The sequence below is a fragment of the Miscanthus floridulus genome, chromosome 10 (genome assembly GCF_019320115.1).
Source record: "Miscanthus floridulus cultivar M001 chromosome 10, ASM1932011v1, whole genome shotgun sequence".
Classification (NCBI taxonomy): domain Eukaryota; kingdom Viridiplantae; phylum Streptophyta; class Magnoliopsida; order Poales; family Poaceae; genus Miscanthus; species Miscanthus floridulus.
Genome location: NC_089589.1, coordinates 125,989,076 through 126,006,923, shown reverse-complemented (window position 1 = coordinate 126,006,923; position 17,848 = coordinate 125,989,076). Strand labels below are relative to the sequence as shown.

The 17,848-nt window shown below is 48.6% G+C and overlaps 1 protein-coding gene across 1 annotated transcript; it reads left to right on the top strand.

Moving 5' to 3' along the window:
• Positions 1-8,114: 8,114 nt before the first annotated feature.
• Positions 8,115-8,612, top strand: LOC136489549 (actin-binding protein wsp1-like). Its single transcript, XM_066486147.1, has one exon. It carries the CDS (start codon positions 8,115-8,117, stop codon positions 8,610-8,612), a length of 498 nt encoding a protein of 165 aa, XP_066342244.1.
• The last annotated feature ends 9,236 nt before the right edge of the window (positions 8,613-17,848 follow it).

The window sequence follows — 17,848 nt, the reverse complement described above, 5'->3', positions numbered from 1 at the left end:
CTCAGGGTTTTATTCCCACTTGTTGCAGATGGACACAAGGTGGTGGTGGTGGTGGAGTGCACAAGGTATATATGCACAAGGTGGCGTCGAGCAGTAGTATTTGGATGGCAAGGTGGTGGTCAAGTTCACCCCAAAGGAGGAAAAGACAGGAAACTGTCGGGGTACACAGACAAAGTAGTGTGCCTCGAGAAGAGTTGGGCTAGCTTCCATGGTCAGGACGGTTTCAGTATGAGTTATCCAGGCTTGCCGAAAATTTTGTCAAAGCAACACTGTAGCATGACAATTAGTGTTCAATCATAGTCTAATTAGGCTTAAAAGATTCGTCTCATAGATTTCATCTAAACTGTATAATTAGTTTTATTTTTCATTTATATCTAATGCTTTATGCATGCGTCCAAAGATTCGATGTGACGAAAAATCTTAAAAAATTGGGTGTTTTGGAGGAAAACTAACACAGGCCCCAGTGGCGCCATGCGAGTACAGGAGTACCCCTGGTTCATGCTGCGGAGGCCTTGTGCTTCACTGCTGCGGCACCTCAGAAACTCCACCCCAGACTTATTGGGGGGAGCACTGACTTGAGATGGATGTCTCAGGAACTCCCACCGGACCTCCCCCGCAGGCTCCGGCCGTGCTTTGTTCTTGAGGGCTCCGCCGCCTTGTGCAGCGAGCGTCGAGCAGTAGTATTTCGATGGCAAGGGACGGCGTTCACCCCAAAGGAGGAAAAGACAGGATAACTGTCGGGGTACACAGACATAGTGCAAACACGCACTGCGATGAACATCCCACACGCCTGACAATGCAGTTGTCCGGATCATCCGAGGGAGCTCCACCGGACTCCCCAAAGTGCAGGCAATGTTTAACAAATCCCCTATACTAACCATATAAGTAAGTACTGCTTATGCTTATTGTCTGCAATTCGATCAATCCCAAGAACGCGTGACCGGAGCGGGAGGAGGAGGAGGGGGCGGCCATGTCCAAGAAAATGAAGCGGTGGACAGAGGAGTCAAGCTCCGGCATGCGCAGCGCCAGGTATGCCTTTTAATTTGGAGGTAAACATTTTGATTGCTTCAAATCTATGACGACTCTAGGACCAATTCTAGTGAAGAGCCTTGCCTTCAAACTATTTAACATACAAATTTTACACTCTTCCTGTTGGAAGCAAGAACACCTGAACATAATAAACAATTTGTAGATCCCTAATCACATTTACTAATTAACTCTCTTGCGCTTTCGTCCTTGCTTCACGTAAAATGATCGAACCGGAGTTAATAGCCTCTAAAGCTCAAGCTTTTAAGTTGGTTCAGCCCTTCCTCTGCTTCCGAGGTGGTACTAAGTCTGCTACAGTACCTTCCGCGGCAATAGTAACCGACAACCCAAACTACAGTGTTCGGCCTAGCCCATCATCAGACCGGCCCAGCTTTAGCCCATTAGCGGGGTCTCACATACACCCACCCTTGAGGATGGACGTGCTCGTCGAGTACCGAACCAACCTATCCAAACTACAGTACTTTCTGCGGCTACAGTACCAACAACCTGACCTACAGTAGTTCGGCCCGGCCCATCATCAGACCGGCCCAACTTTGGCCCATTAGCGGGGTCTCACAGATATCTTATTATCGCAATGAATTGGAAAAAAAAACCCACAATACTAGAAGAAAGCAACAGGCATGTGCTAGTGCAGATAATAGAAGTTTATGAGTTTTACAATTGAGCAAATCCAGCCAGCATGTGCCGCATACATATGCACTACATGACTAAAATTAATGAACGGGAATACTGAACACAGATAATTTTACCTGGTATTAAATTTGCCGCTCAAGTACACACTAACAGGACAGAATTTGTCAGATAGTTTTCTTCAAAGTACAAACAATTTGTCTAGAAAGTTTCTTCGAAGTTTAATCAAAGCAGACCGAATATCATGGCCAGTAATAAATCAGATACACCAGGAGACGGATATAATCACTCAAACAAAATTACATGTCACAAGAAGAAGATGGTCAGTAAATTTAGTTTGTGAAGAAGCTAGCTGGTTGAAGGTGGTACAACTGTACAAGTATAACCGAGGCAGGGCCTGGCATGGGAGCAATTCGCCAAACAGCTCGCGTGCGCGTGTCGAGGCCGAGGCCTACCACCCTCTCGCGCTGCAGCTGTTCGACGAATTGCTTCCAGGACAGGCCAGCTCCGGGAGCATCGGTCGCGGGCGTGAGGCGTCGCTCGCTATCGCGGCGGGACATGCATACGGGACCTGGACCTGGACCACCGCTTAGACAGCTGTCGGCGGCGGCGGCTGAGAGGAATGGAATGGTGGTTTAGTTTAGGTTAGGGTTACGGAGCAGTGTTGCGTCGGTATATATAGTCCGTTCGATGAACCGCTTGGGCCGGAAGTGTTCGACTCTTTGGTTGGGCCTAACTTAACCGACGACCAAGGAATGCAGTCCAGGGCTCCAGGCCCAAGAAGGAACCCGGCACCGAATGATCTGTTGACTGTCGTGCTGGAGTTCTGCTCAAAAAAAAAAAGAGCTGTCGTGCTGGAGTGAGCCAACGTCGTCGTCTTCTTTTTTTGATGCCGTGAACCAACGTCTTCTCGTGAGTCGTGAAGTCGTTCCTTTTATTTGAAACTTGGAGTCGTTCTTTCTAGTGAAACCACCTGTGACCACTTACAACTCTGCAAGCATTTCGTTTTTGCTTACTCATCCTGATAACGCAGTATTGATGACCAATATTTAAATAGATTGACCACGCATACTATAATAATTGAGCAAATCAGTCTTTCTTATTTGGCATTAGAAAATTTAAACTTTTTTATCTAGCACAGAGTTAAAATTTTCTTTCGTAAATAGCACTGCCGTCCATTCAGACCAGTAACGGTGTCAAGTGGCTGGCAAAATGACATGAATGCCCTTGTTTCGGGCCGGACATGTGAGGCTGCGGCCTGTGCGCGCGGGCAGCGCAGGCTGGCCGAAGCCCCGTCGCGTCGCGGCATAGCCGGAGCACTGGCGGGCGAGCCCGCACCACTGTGTCCCCCACGCCGCAGCTGGGCACCAGTGATGGCGAGCAAGGCCGTCTCTAGGTGTCTCGCTGCCACCTCCGTTCGAGGCCACCCTGCCGTGACGGCCGCACCGCGAGCGAGCGCTAATGCTGGCGGGCGAGGCCGCCCCGCCGTGTCCCACGCGCCACGATCGGTCATCTTTGGGCGAGGCCGCGCCATGTCCGCCGCAAGAGGCGTCCGCGAGCTCCAGGATGTCGTTGACCGATGCCTCCCCCGCCCATCCTTGTCTCCTCCAGCATCCATAGATCTAGGTTTAGAAGAAAAGGAAGCGTCGGGGGAGAAGGGGAGGTGTGCGCCAAACTGCGACTCCACGTGTCGCCAGCATTGGTAGGAGACAAGGCGCGTGCTATACACAAGGGCATTTTGGTTCTTCTGAAAGAAAGCTGATATGGTCAATAGAGTCGGCTAACGGATGGATGCACCAGATAGACGGCAAATTTAACTCGGTGTCACATAAATAGGTTCAAAATTTCAAGAGACAGACGTGGAAGACGATTTGTTTGCTAAATACATAAATGTCTAAAAATATATTGGCAAAGCCCAATTTCCATAGCAGTATAGCACACTTGTGGTTGTCCACGATATGTAGATTCGTTCCGGCCGGAGCAAGCATTGTTTGATATAGTTAAACTAGGATATGCCCGTGCGTTGCTATGGGAGAGCCTTGATTTTTTCTACGCAAAAGAGTATAGAAAAGAAACTACATGTAAGTATATCTTTGAGATCTCATCGAAGTAAATGTCAAACAACAGACAGGACAACTAAGATGCTAACTAGTGGTTGATATTGTCCAACTCCAGTTTTGGCAACAATGCATACAGGTCTAGTGAAGTCGCGTCCCCAAGTGATTCCTTTCTGACAATTATTTTAACCTGTGCATAGTCACAAATTATTGTGAGGTTGCTTTACACCCACAGCTCTGTACAGATTCGTGGATGTCATGGAATACCATTATATTTGATCATGGGATTTAATTAGCACCAAGGAGAGAAGTGTTATGATACCTCCTTCCCAGCTTCCCTAGCTATGCAAGACGCATATTTGCCGAAACACGGAGTACCCACATATCAGCGCGCGATCTAGCGGTGGGGCGGGCGGGGCTCAAGCCCCCTCCCCCCGTACCGCTAGAGGACCAGTGAAACCCCCTGTGGAGCGTCCATAAATTTTTAGGCAAAGTTCTATAGTGTAGGAGGGGCTGAGGCTTAAGATCAAGCAACAGTCGAATGTATGTGTTGTTCAGTCCCCCCTAAAATTATTCCTGGATCCGCCGCTGCCACATATGACATATTCGAATAAGAAAAATTATATCATACCAAACAATTCATCGAGGTATCTTATTTACACATGCAAACGGACAGAATTCGTGAGTGCTCAATGACCGAAAACAGTAAATAATGTAATGATTTACATAGTCTATAAACACCTGACATAAATAAACTGAAACCGGGTTACTTGGCAGATTCCGCAAGACTGCAAATTTAACAAAAGATGTATGAGATCATAATCATGTGGCAGTAGCAAGATACATATCACAAGCAAGCAAAATGTTTTGGGGAGCAGGACAAGTTTCCTGATGGGCAAATGGCATTTCACTATCAGAGAATTTCTAGTTTCTAGAAAAATGCTTTGTCTGCTAATCCTTGGACACTAAAAAGTAAAAATATATCTTCCTCTGTCTCTTTTAGCATCAAGAACACCTCCCCCTCAAAATTATATCAAAAAGTTTATCCAATTATGCCATTTTAGAAAAGTTACTTCTCTGACATTCATTATATTATATCATAAACCAAAAGAGTACCAGGAGCGCCTCTGTGGTATGATCTAGTTACAGATCTGAATTATTCTTTACCAGCCTGTACAATGTTAAAAGACAGCGCACTAAGCAACTTACATCGAGTTACATTACATGCACACTATATATGTATGTATTTTTACCCTAGCCACCCAAGCAACGGAGGCTCGCCCACCTCCGCGACGAGGATGAAGGCGTTGATGGAGACGATGAGGTCACAGTAGGAGTTGATGCTACTTCGCAGATCACGCAACCGCGTGGCCATGGCCCTGCCTCTCCGGAGACGCGCAAACAGCGTGCTCCCGTTGTAGGACTCCACGAGGTCGTCGGCTTCCCTGAGTGCACTGGTCAGTAGATGCCCTAACTCCACGTGCTGTGGAATGATCCAGCAGCCGGCTGGTGAGTGCAGGAGCGCGCGGAGCATCCGCACGCGCTCCTCCAGCTTCCTGCATTCCTTGTTCATCTCATGGAACTGCAGAAAACTTGCCGCGATGGCGACGATGGTGATGGCGTCCACTCCGAACAGCTGAAGCAGGTTGGCCGCCTTTCCGACGATGTCCCAAAACGCTGCCATTTCCTGTACGAAATGGATATCTCAGGATATGAGTGAACCTGCTGGTGGTGGTCGAGTGCACAAGGTATATATGAGGGAACCTGCTAGTAGCTATAGCAAGATGATGAAAGCAATGCAAGGATGCATGTCTCGATCGATATGATGGCAAATTTGCAATAATGCACGCCGGCAGGCTCTGTACGTATATATGTAGATTCGTTTCTTCCTACGGTTGAAGTGTGCCTCGAGAAGAGTTGGGCTCGCTTCCAAGGTCAGGACGGTTTTAGTATGAGTTACCCAGTGGCGCCATGCGAGTACAGGAGTACCTCTGGTTCGTGCTGCGGAGGCCTTGTGCTTCACTGCTGCGGCACCTCAGAAACTCCACCCCAAACTTGTTGGGGGGAGCACTGACTTGAGATGGATGTCTCAGGACCTCCCCCGCAGGCTCCGGCCGTGCTTTGTTCTTGAGGGCTCCACCGCCTTGTGCAGCGAGCGTCGAGCAGTAGTATTTCGATGGCAAGGGACGGCGTTCACCCCAAAGGAGGAAAAGAGCAGGAGACTGCGATGAACATCCCACACGCCTGACAATGCAGTCGTCCGGAACATCCGAGGGAGCTCCACCGGACTCCCCAAAGTGCAGGCAATGTTTAACAAATCCCCTCTCTGTCTTTCCAGCCAACTAGTCCTATACTAACCACATAAGTAAGGACTCTCGGTAATGAGTCAGGAGAGAAGTGCATGTAGCCGGTGATATGGGCAAGCGTGCGTAGCCTGCGAGGCAGCACGAGCATGCACATTCGGTGTGGTGGCCTGGGGCACAGCTAAGGAGGTAGGGCTACGCGTGTGATGCATTCCACCACGGAATGAGACACGGTGGCGGATGGTTGGAGGAAGAAGAAAGAGGCTGGATAGGAGAGAGGGCAAAAGAGAAGGGCTAACTCGATATATTTGCCACGCTAGTGCTGGATGAACCTGCTATGTCAGATCTAATTGCCAAGCGAAGGGCTATGGACCTCGGTGAACCAAGTTTAGAGACCCAAAAATGTATTTTGAGAGTTGATGGACCTAGGTTACAACCCCTCAAAAGTTAAAGGACCTCAGGTGTATTTTACTCCGTGATTTATGTAGTCATGGAGGCTCATGTAACTTGTTAGCCTAGACCTCTACTTCGGGCCACCGACATAGGCTTCAGAAATGGTTAGCTTCATTAGGCCATTGTGGACGTTGTAGTGTTGTTCAAATCACAGCCACCTAGAACGTGGTACGATCACTACAGGAAACGGCTGATTTGCCGGGAGCAAAAAAATTTGCCGGGTGCTTTTTATCGGGCACCCGGCAAAGGAATTCTTTGCCGGGTGCCAGGCCTGGAGACACCCGGCAAAGAAACGCCTCCGGCAAATCAGCCTTTGCCGCGAGCCGGGCACTCGGCAAATTCCAGCCGTCGGCAAAAATTGGTCTTTGCCGGGTGTCGGCCACTCGGCAAAATATGGCCGCCGGCAAAGGTGGCCGGCTTGACGGCGGCCAGCGGCCGTCAGCCTTTGCCGGGTGCCACGCTGTTAGGCACCCGGCAAAGAATTTTTTTATTTTTTTAAATTTCTTTTTAAATTTCTTTGCCGGGTGCCCCATGACCTGGCACCCGGCAAATTATTATTATTTTTTTGTTTTTTTGATCCCATTTTTTGTGGGGACTTGCTACAGTAAATATATCCCTGTTTCAAAATTTGGGACAATTATGAGTTCTTTAACAATATTTCCTTAATTTTTTCCGTTGCATTGAATTTTTTCGACTATTCCAAATTTGAACTGCAGGTACATGAAATAATGGAATTTCGTCATTCAAAAAATAGTATTCATGATATTTAGGCTATGTTGAGGCCGTATGCAGGAAGTGGCATGAAATGTCGCGCATCATGTTGTCGTAACATGACGATGTACTCGCGGGGGAAGTTTATTTAAATTATATAAAATCCAAACGATGCCCGAAAATCACGAAACTTGTCAATGTGTCTTGTTATCACATGTGGAGGCCCTGGTTAAAAATTGAGAAAGTTTCGAGCAAGTGGAGATGTCTGGGTTTTAGGCAGCCGACGTCGCAACTTGCTCGAAACTTTCTCAATTTTTAACCAGGGCCTCCACATGTGATAACAAGACACATCGACAAGTTTCGTGATTTTCGGACATCGTTTGGATTTTATATAATTTAAATAAACTTCCCCCGCGAGTACATCGTCATGTTACGACAACATGATGCGCGACATTTCATGCCACTTCCTGCATACGGCCTCAACATAGCCTAAATATCATGAATACTATTTTTTGAATGACGAAATTCCATTATTTCATGTACCTGCAGTTCAAATTTGGAATAGTCGAAAAAATTCAATGCAACGGAGAAAATTAAGGAAATATTGTTAAAGAACTCATAATTGTCCCAAATTTTGAAACAGGGATATATTTACTGTAGCAAGTCCCCACAAAAAAATGGGGTAAAAAAAACAAAAAAAAATAATTTGCCGGGTGCCACCCAGGGCACCCGGGAAAGAAGCCTTTGCCGGGTGCCAGGTCATGGGGCACCCGGCAAAGAAATTTAAAAAAAAATTAAAAAAAAATTCTTTGCCGGGTGCCTAACGGCGTGGCACCCGGCAAAGAAATTTTAAAAAAAAATTAAAAAAATTCTTTGCCGGGTGCCGTCGTCACCTAGCACCCGGCAAAGGCGCATGACTAAAAAGGCCGGCCCGTCCCAACCCTATTCTATTCCAGCAGACCGACCCCGCGCCTGCTGTCCGCGGCCGCCGCCGCCGCCCTCGCGCTCCGCGCGCCGGCGCCCTCGCCGCGCCCGCGCTCCGCCGCGCCCGCCACGCCCGCGCCTCTCCCGCGCCTCGCTGCTCTGCCGCCCAGTCCCGGCGACCACGCGGCGCCGGCACCGGTGGCTCAGCGCCCACTGCGAGCCGCGCCCACGCCCGGCGGCGCTCGCCCCAGCGGGCCGGCCGGCGCTCCAGCCCGGATCCGGCCGGCCCCGCGTGCCTTGCTCCGCCCCAACGACCCCGGCGGCGCTCGGCCCGGCCGGCGCTCGGCCGCGCTCCTGCCTGGCCCCCAGTCGCCCTAGCCTCGCCGGCCGCGGCGGCCACGCGGCCCCACCTCACCCGGCCGTCCCCGACGAGGCCGGCTGCCCGTGGTCTGGCCGCCGGGCTCCTCCCGCCGCCGGCCAGCAGTAGAGGAGGTAGGTGGAAGAAGGGAGGAGGAAGGAAGAAGAAGAAAAAAAGGGGAGGAGGAAGAGGAAAAAAGAGAAGGGGAGGAGGAAGAAGAGGAAGGTGCCGACCCGACCGCCCGTCGATCCCCACGGCGTTCGGACCGGCCGTTGATCCTCGCGCTGCTGCGATCATCCCCGCCGTCGTCGCCGGCCCTCGCTCTTGCCGTTCTTGCCGCCAAGGTAAGCCCTACCCTTATAGTGTTAGTAGTAGTAGTAGTTAGTAGTGTTAGTAGTAGTTAGTTGTAGTGTTAGTAGTAGTAGTTAGTAGTTTTAGTTGTAGTGTTAGTTGTAGTAGTTAGTAGTGTTAGTTGTAGGGTTAGTAAATAGTAGTAGTTAGTAAGTAGTAGTGGTTAGTAGTAGTAGTTGTTAATAGTTAAGTAGTTCTTACTATTAGCATTGTTAGTAGTTAAGTAGTTGTTAGTAGTAGTGTTAGTAGTAGTTGTAGGGTTAGTAGTAATTGTTGTTGTACTACTTCAATACTTTCATGTGCATGGAAAGAGAACTAAAGTACATGGCTCCTCTTGATATATTGGTGGTTGTTGGCCTTTGTGTCCATGTTTGGTATATATGTGGTTGTTGGCCTTCGTGCCATGTTTGGTATATATGTGGTTGTTGGCCTTCGTGTCATGTTTTTTGCAGGTTTTGGGAACCTCCCCGTGCAGGGGAGGTGCTGCCGAAATTTTGAGTCGACACTAACCATTTTTGCCCTTTTTTGCAGGAGGACCTGTGGGAGGGACTCGGCGACCCCGATCGTCTTCGTCGGTGCTGCGGGTCTTCCTGCACCGCATTGACTCGCCACTGCACCGACTCTCCACCGCCCCGCTACCCAGACCTCACCGCCACCCTAGGTATAACCCCTCTATCCGTATGTGGTTTTTGGTCGCGTAACCTAGTTAGGTGTCTCCCGTTCAAAAGAGATACGGTCGGAGATATGCGGACCTTTGCATATCTGCGACCGTATCTATTTCGGATTGTCCACGCTTTTTGGACAGCCCACGAATGCGTAGTTGAGGTTAGTTTTCATGCTCCACTCCGGTTCGAGACGGTGTTTCGGCATCACCTCTCCATTGTTCTCCGGATACACACTCTCCCTTGCAGGACGTGTATCAGGAGAACGGCGGGGAGGTGCTGCCGAAATTCTGTCTCAGAAAGGAGCGGAGCATGGAAACTAACCTCATCTACGCATCCGTGGGTGGGATTAGGACCTATCCTCACCTATTAGAGAGTAGGGACACCGCGTAGATGCAATTGATGGTCACCTGTGGTGATGTTATATATGCTAGAGGATGGAGGACCGTCAGTGGATGTACACGGGCCGGACAAGTCAGGGTGATGCTAGCTATGAATGGATGCAGAAGACCGATCGTTTCTTGAATCGTGCATTTGGCAAGGCCGCAAAATTCCCAAAAATGGCTTTGTGTCCCTGCAACAAGTGTGGTAACAAGAGAATGCTAGACAAGGAACTCATGGGTACACATCTGCACAAGAATGGGTTTACGCCGAACTACACCCGGTGGGTCCACCATGGTGAAGCCGATCGTATGAGAGAGGAGGTGGTGAGACAACGCGTCGAGGCTTTCGATGCTGATGCTGGGGTAGCAGACATGGTAGATGACGTTCACCAAGCACAGTTTGCTGAAGGACGTGAGGAGGCGGAGATGCAGGCAGCCGTAGATGCGTTCAAGTACATGATGGACTCGGCACAAAAACCCCTTCACTCTCATTCTGAGGTCTCCCAGCTGGATGCCATAAGTCGCTTGATGGGGTTGAAGTCCGATTTAAACTGGAGTCGAGAAGGCTTCGATAAGGTGTTGGCCGTGGTTGGCACCCTGCTTCCAAAAAACCATGTGTTGCCGAAGACCATGTACGAGGCACACAAGCTCCTTAAAGCACTAAAGATGCCATATGAGCAGATACATGCTTGTCCGAATGGGTGTGTCCTATTTCAGGAAGAACTCAAGGAGGCAAAGTACTGTCCAAAGTGTAAAGCCTCTAGGTTCCTAGAGGTAGAGTCTGGTGACGGTGGTGGCCAGAAGACCCAGCTTAAGATACCCGCCCGAGTCCTACGGCACCTTCCCTTCATGCCGAGGATTCAAAGGCTATTCATGACCGAGGAAACCGCAAAACAGATGATGTGGCACAAGAATGGCAAACGCTACCATCCTGACAAGATGGTGCATCCATCTGATGGTGAAGCATGGACCAGCTTTAATGACAAGCATCGTTTGAAATCCAATGAGGCTCGTAATGTACGTGTCGCGCTGGCAACAGATGGGTTCAATCCTTATGGCATGATGTCTGCCCCTTACACATGTTGGCCCATGTTTGTTATCCCCCTCAATCTCCCCCCTAGCGTCGCCTTTCAACGACATAACGTGATCTTGACGTTGATAATTCCCGGGCACCCAGGGAGTAAGATGGGTGTGTTCATGGAGCCTATGATTGATGAGTTGATCAAAGCTTGGAATGAAGGGGTATGGACATACGACCGAGCTACAAAGGAAAGCTTCAAAATGTATGTCTGGTACCAGTACTCCATGCATGACTTCCTGGCGTATGGGTTATTCAGTGCCTGGTGTGTTCACGGGAAGTTCCCGTGCCCAATATACCAGGAAGCTGTGAGGTTCATTTGGTTGAAGAAGGGTGGTAAGTATTCGTCGTTCGATCAACATCATCAATTCCTAGATTCCAACCATCCATTCCGACAGGACACCAAGAACTTCAGGAAAGGTGTCGTAGTCATGGACCCTAGACCGCACTTGAAGACTGGTGCCGAGGTTCATGCTCAGATAGATGCTCTCTTGCCCAATGAAGAAGGTGGTTTTGTGGGATATGGTGAGCAACACATGTGGACTCATAAGTCCGGCTTGACGAGGCTCCCCTATTTCGATGACCTTCTACTGCCCCATAACATTGATGTAATGCACACTGAAAAGAATATCGCTGAGGCACTTTGGGCAACACTCATGGACACTGACAAGTCTAAGGACAACCCTAAGGCTAGAGTGGACCTGGCGACGTTGTGCGATAGACCACAGCAAGTGATGCGGCCTCCTACAAACGGCAAGAACTGGAAAAGGCCTAAGGCCGATTTCATCTTGAAACCCGAACAAAGGAGGGAAGTACTATGATGGATCAAGGCATTAATGTTCCCTGATGGGTATGCAGCGAACCTGAGTAGGGGAGTGAACTTAGGCATTATGCGAGTCAACGGCATGAAGAGTCATGACTACCACGTATGGATTGAGCGGCTTCTTCCGGCGATGGTACGAGGCTATGTTCCTGAGCATCTCTGGCTAGTGCTAGCAGAGTTGAGCTATTTCTTCCACCAGCTTTGTGCCAAGGAGCTATCTCGGACCGTGGTTGCAAACTTGGAGAAAGTGGCACCTGAGTTGCTTTGTAAGTTGGAGAAGATCTTTCCACCCGGCTTCTTCTTGTCGATGCAGCATTTGATTGTGAACCTCCCTTATGAGGCACGTATGGGGGGGCCCATGCAGGCCTGTTGGTGCTACCCAATCGAGAGATGTCTGAAGGCCGTTCGCAAAAAAATGTAGAAATAAAGCCAAAATTGAGGCTTCCATTGCAGAGGCTTCCATTCTGGAGGAGGTGACAAACTTCACACAGCTATACTACACTGAGAACCTTCCTAGCGTGCATAATCCACTCCCTCGCTACAATGTTGACGAGAATGAATCCAACCTTAGCCTTTTCCAAGGGCAACTCGGCAGGTCAAGTGGATCGACCAATAAGAGGTTGGAAAATGAAGAGTGGCGCATGATCATGCTATATGTGTTCCACAACCTACCCAAGGTGAAGTCGTTCATTGAGTAAGTTCTCAAAGAACTTGTTTAAATACGTTGTCACTATTCTGCATCCAACTGATTCTTTCTCGTTTGCACAGGGAATTTATTCGTGTATCCTGGCATCAACCAAGGGATCCTACCCCACGGCAAACCGACACCCTTCTTTCACAGGGTCCGGGAGCAGGGAGGCCTGATTTCATTTCTTGGTTCAAAACAAAGGTATTGTCCAATTTACCTCGTACCTAGTTTGAGATTCCGAGTTTCGCGTACTTAGTCCGGCAATCTTTCCTTCTTGCGCTTGCAGGCCCAAACTGATGCAACTATGAGTAAGGAGTTGAGACAGGTTGCAAATGGCTTCGACAGTAAGGTGAAAGCTTATTCAGGTTATGATGTGAATGGATATCGCTTTCACACAAGAAGCTACGAGCGAGCTCGGCCCCATCAAAAAACCACAAACAACGGAGTTTGTACTCCCGGCACTGATGGCCTCGAGTATCATGGCATAATTGAAGATATCTATGAACTTGAATTTTATGGTTCGAAACCTCTTCGTCTCGTCATGTTCAAATGCCACTGGTTCAATCCTCGACTAACGAAACGGAGCCCTAATATTGGTCAAGTCGAGATTCAACACGATTCCATCTATCAAGGAAAAGATGTCTTTATTGTGGCGGATCAGGCCGTGCAGGTTTATTATTTGTCATACGCATGCCAAGGTAACAAGGCTCTTCAGGGTTGGTCTATTGTGCACCAGGTATCGCCACATGGTAGACTAGTTGTCCCAAACGATGAAGATTACAACTTCAACCCAAACACATATGATGGAGAGTTCTATCAAAAAGATAGGCTACAAGGGAGGTTGGTGATAGACTTAACCGAGGCGATTGGAATGGAAGTAGACAATGAAAGGGTTGATGACGAGGAAGGAGATGAGGTGCAAAATGCCAAGGACATAGAAATGCTTTAGCGATTACATTTAGATGATGATGATGAAGGCAACATTGAACCTTCGGACAGTCTTGTTTATTTGGACAATTTTGATAGTGATGACGAGACATATGATCCAGATAATCCCAATAATGATGATTACTTCTAATACATGTAATACTATGTTATTTTGTAATCGTGTTTTGTTTATTTACTTAGCATCTATTTATAATACATGTAATGATGTCTTGTTTGTTTCTTTTTAATTGTAGGTGATTGAACAAAGATGGTGGGCGGTAGTGGGCCAAGGAACGTGAACTCGAGGTACCAGAGAGCATGTCAGGACGCAGATGCCGGAGAGAACGCATCGGACGGGAGGAGGTAGAGGGCCAGGAGCAGCGGCAGTGGGAGCGGCAGCAGGAGGGGCCGGTCTCCTCTAGTCAGGCCGCGTGACGTGTCGGAGGAGCGCCGTACCACGGACTCCTCGGAGGACGAGCAGGTTCTAGCGACGGACGAGGTTCGGGCGACGGACAGCGAGGGAGAGGCATAGGAGGGCGGTGAGGCCAGAAGTAGTTCCACTGCCTCTGCTGCGGCTAGCCCCTACTTGCGAGGTCCCTCAAAACTCCCTGGGCCTCCGCTTCCTCCCCTACGCCCAGTGATCCGCCCCCAGGGGGACAGGTAACTAACTTTAGATTTAATCACAGCTACTTCATATAACCTGTTGAAAATTGTCAGAGAAACTAATAATGTTTGTTAATGACTTGTGCAGGCACTGGGAGGTTGTGTCGCCTAGTGACTCACGCAACCCCAATCACATCTTGGGGCTTCTGTGCAGGCACTATTACCCTGGCATTGTCACGCACAAGGGGACTGTGGGGCCGGCCAAATCGTGGGACCACTACAAATCTGCCCCCGACGCAGATTATGAAGACAAGCAGGAGCGGGTCAGGAGAGAGTTCTGGGTAAGTCTCATTCGCACAACTTTGATCAATACATCGCATTCATTTGGCACTTTTTGACATAATGAATTGATACATTGTGTCTGTCTGCAGACTTTTTTCAGGTGTGAAGAGGGACAGGAGGAGAGGGCGGAGAAGAACTTGGTGAAAAGTGTCAGGAAATGCATCAGCGACATGCACTACGAGGAGCGCCTCACTTGCATCATCAAGTACTACACCACGCGACTTGGTCAGAAAGTCAGCAAGACACAGGCAAGACAGATGCCTCTGACCCGGGAACAGTACATTGAGGTAAATGAAGAAGAATAATACTAATTCGTTTTGAGATTAAGTAGCTTTCATTTGGTCATCTTACATCTCAAATTCTTTATGACATGTAGATGATTCCATGGTGGTGCGAGTCCTTTGCCGACTGCTGGGAGATGATCGTGGACAGGTGGTTCACAGAGGGTTATATCCAGGAACACGAAGCCCACCAGGAGCGGGCTTTGCAGGCGACAGGCCCCACACACCACCAAGGCAGCCGCAGCCTCGGTGCGTACAAGCAAGCTTGGGTACGTGAATTCATTTTTAGTATTCTGACGCTCCATTCTGCATGTTACTTCTAATCATCTTGTTGTCTTTCTCGCAGTCGGCGTCGCATGGTGGCCAGCCTTTGTCCACGTTCATGGCGTATGGACTGGCCCGTAAGGGAAAGGCGACTTCCGCTGTCACCTTCAGCCCGGATGACCCACCCGAGTCATACAGCAACCCGAGCGCCCACACCCGCATCAGCTCCTACGCATCGGACGCAAGGTCGGTCCAGGGGCCAGACTGGGATCCGAGCACCGACGACATTGATGGCACGACTGTCATGAGGATCAGACAGGGCAAGAAGCATGGGCGGTACTGGCTTGGCGATGGCACCCTCGAGTCTGGCTCTGTTCCCTCCCTCTCCTAGATCCGAGCAAGTACCCCGAGCGGAGGCCCGGCCATACGCCAACGGCCGTCCCCTTCACAGCAGCGGGTCGACGCACTCTAGGTTAGTCCAGTTTAACTCTTCGTACATTGATCTTTACATAACTTAGTTACCTTTACATTACTAAAACATTCGATTGAAATGTTGTAGGCCGATAACGAAAGGATGGCTCAGGAGCTGCGGGACCTGGCGGCGAGGACTGAGGTGGCCGAGCGGGAAAGACAAGCCGAGCGGGCCAAGCGAGAGAGACAGGCCAAGCAGCTGGCGGAGATTACGATGTTCCTGCAGAACTTTGGGCAAGTGAACGGTGTACCTGTGCCGATGTTCGCTCCAGCGCCGCCGCCAGTTGTAGCTAGTCCAGTGAGTATGAATCCATATTGCTTTGACTAGTGCTTTCATTAGATGACCCACTGTAAGCGCCTGAATATCTTGTCCTTTATGCAGCCTCTGTCGGCGGGTTCGAATGACCCATCTCAGGCGCAAGCAGGCGGTGCCGAGTTTCCTTCACCAGGCACTCAGTTTCCTCCCCACCTTTAGTTTGTATTTCTTTTTCACCGCTTGATGGACATGTGATGCACTGTGATCCACTATCGACTCGTTTCGATGGTAATTGGACCTATTATGTTTGTGATGTCGTGTATGTGAGGTATTGTATTCGCGATGTGATATATATGTGTGGTATTGAGTTTGTGATGAGATGGATGTGATATATATATGTTATATTGTCTTTGTGATGCTTCAGATGTGATATATATCTTTTATATGCTGTGTTTGTGATTATAGAATCAAAAAACAAAATAAAAAAAATTAATTTTTGAGGCTTTGCCGGGTGCCCTGGCCCTGGCACTCGGCAAAGCTGGGAATTCTCTGAAAGGAATTCCCAGCTTTGCCGAGTGCCAGGGCCAGGGCACCCGACAAAGTTTTTTCAAAAAAAAAATTCTTTGCCGGGTGCCCCATGATCTGGCACCCGGCAAAGAAATTACGAAAAAAATAAAAAAACTCTTTGCCGGGTGCCCCCGCGGTGCGACACCCGGCAAAGAAATTATTAAAAAAAATAAAAAATTCTTTGCCGGGTGCCTCCCGGCACGGCACCCGGCAAAGAAAATTTGAAAAAAAAATTAAAAAAATCTTTGCCGGGTGCCTCTGACATGGCACTCGGCAAAGCAAGGGATGACGGAGCCGGTGCCGTAACGACCACTTTTCTTTGCCGGGTGCCGGGTTTGCACTCGGCAAAGTCTTTGCCGAGTGCCCGATAAAAAGCACCTGGCAAAGAAATCTTTGCCGACTAATTTTTTGCCGGATGCTCTTTGCCGAGTGCTGCACCCGGCAAAGGCTTTGCCGAGTGCAAAGTAGCCTTTGCCGGGTGCATTCGGCATCCGGCAAAGCGCCTTAATCCAGTAGTGCCACGTTCCATGTCTATGAAACATGGGATCAGTTTCGTCCGACGGTGCAAAACCCTTTCTCAAGGAGCGTACCATATTCCTCGATCCTCCTTCCACGATCCAATCATTCTGAGAACTTTATGACTATGGTTCGAATCCCAATAGGCTTGTAATCTATTTAAAAAATTGCATGGTTCTGTACTAGTGGACTTCAACATTTGCACTTAGAGATCGTAATGGGCTATTAGAAAATAGAACTTCAAGAGACATACAAAATCTAATTTTAGAGGCACAGTAGTGTCTGACTCTATCTCATTGTCTTTGTAAATAACAGAATTCACCAGGGTGCTATATAGCGCCCACTTCTGTTAATCAGAGAGAAAAAAAACACCCCACTATTGCCATGGGGTCCACCCCTAAACCCACTCACGTGCCTGTCATGCTAGTATCACGGAGATCCACCGCCATGGATCTGGCCACCCCATCATTGAGCTCGCAAACCCCTCTTGTAGGCCAACCACAGCGGTGGCAAAAAGCTTCGAGCTAGTTCTACCGTTTCTCCTTGTACCTACACGCACTCGGCAAATCCAATTAGGAAGATCTCGTCGAAGAAGGATCGGAGCATACAAATTTTGTACTACCTCCGTCCCAAAAAATTTAACATTCTAGGATTCAAATTTATCCTACAAAACATGTCATTTTATAACTTAGACACTCAGTGAGACCATGTATATAAAATCAACCCTCTCACATGTCCAACACTAGCCTCCATGGTCCTTGAAAAGTAAAGCAACCCTTAATTAATAGGGTCATCTATGGTCATTTCATATCTCTTAATCTTTCATATTAATGTTTCCTTTGAGACGAGGAAGTATCACACAAGTTATATAGTAAAACAAAATAGGCCTTACATTCACATGACAGAGGGAGTATTTTACATTCTTGGCATACGAATTAGGGGTGTTAGTCTGGAGTGTGCTTGGGCCTGCAGTAAAATACTGGCTACTTTTGTGACTTAGAAAGAAATGACAAGAAAAATGTGAAAACTAGGCATTAAGAAAATATGAAGTACTCCCTCTATTCTAAATTATAAGACATTTTGAATTCTCTAAATACATTAATTTTATTATGTATCTAGACATAGTATATATTTAAGTACATAGCAAAAGCTA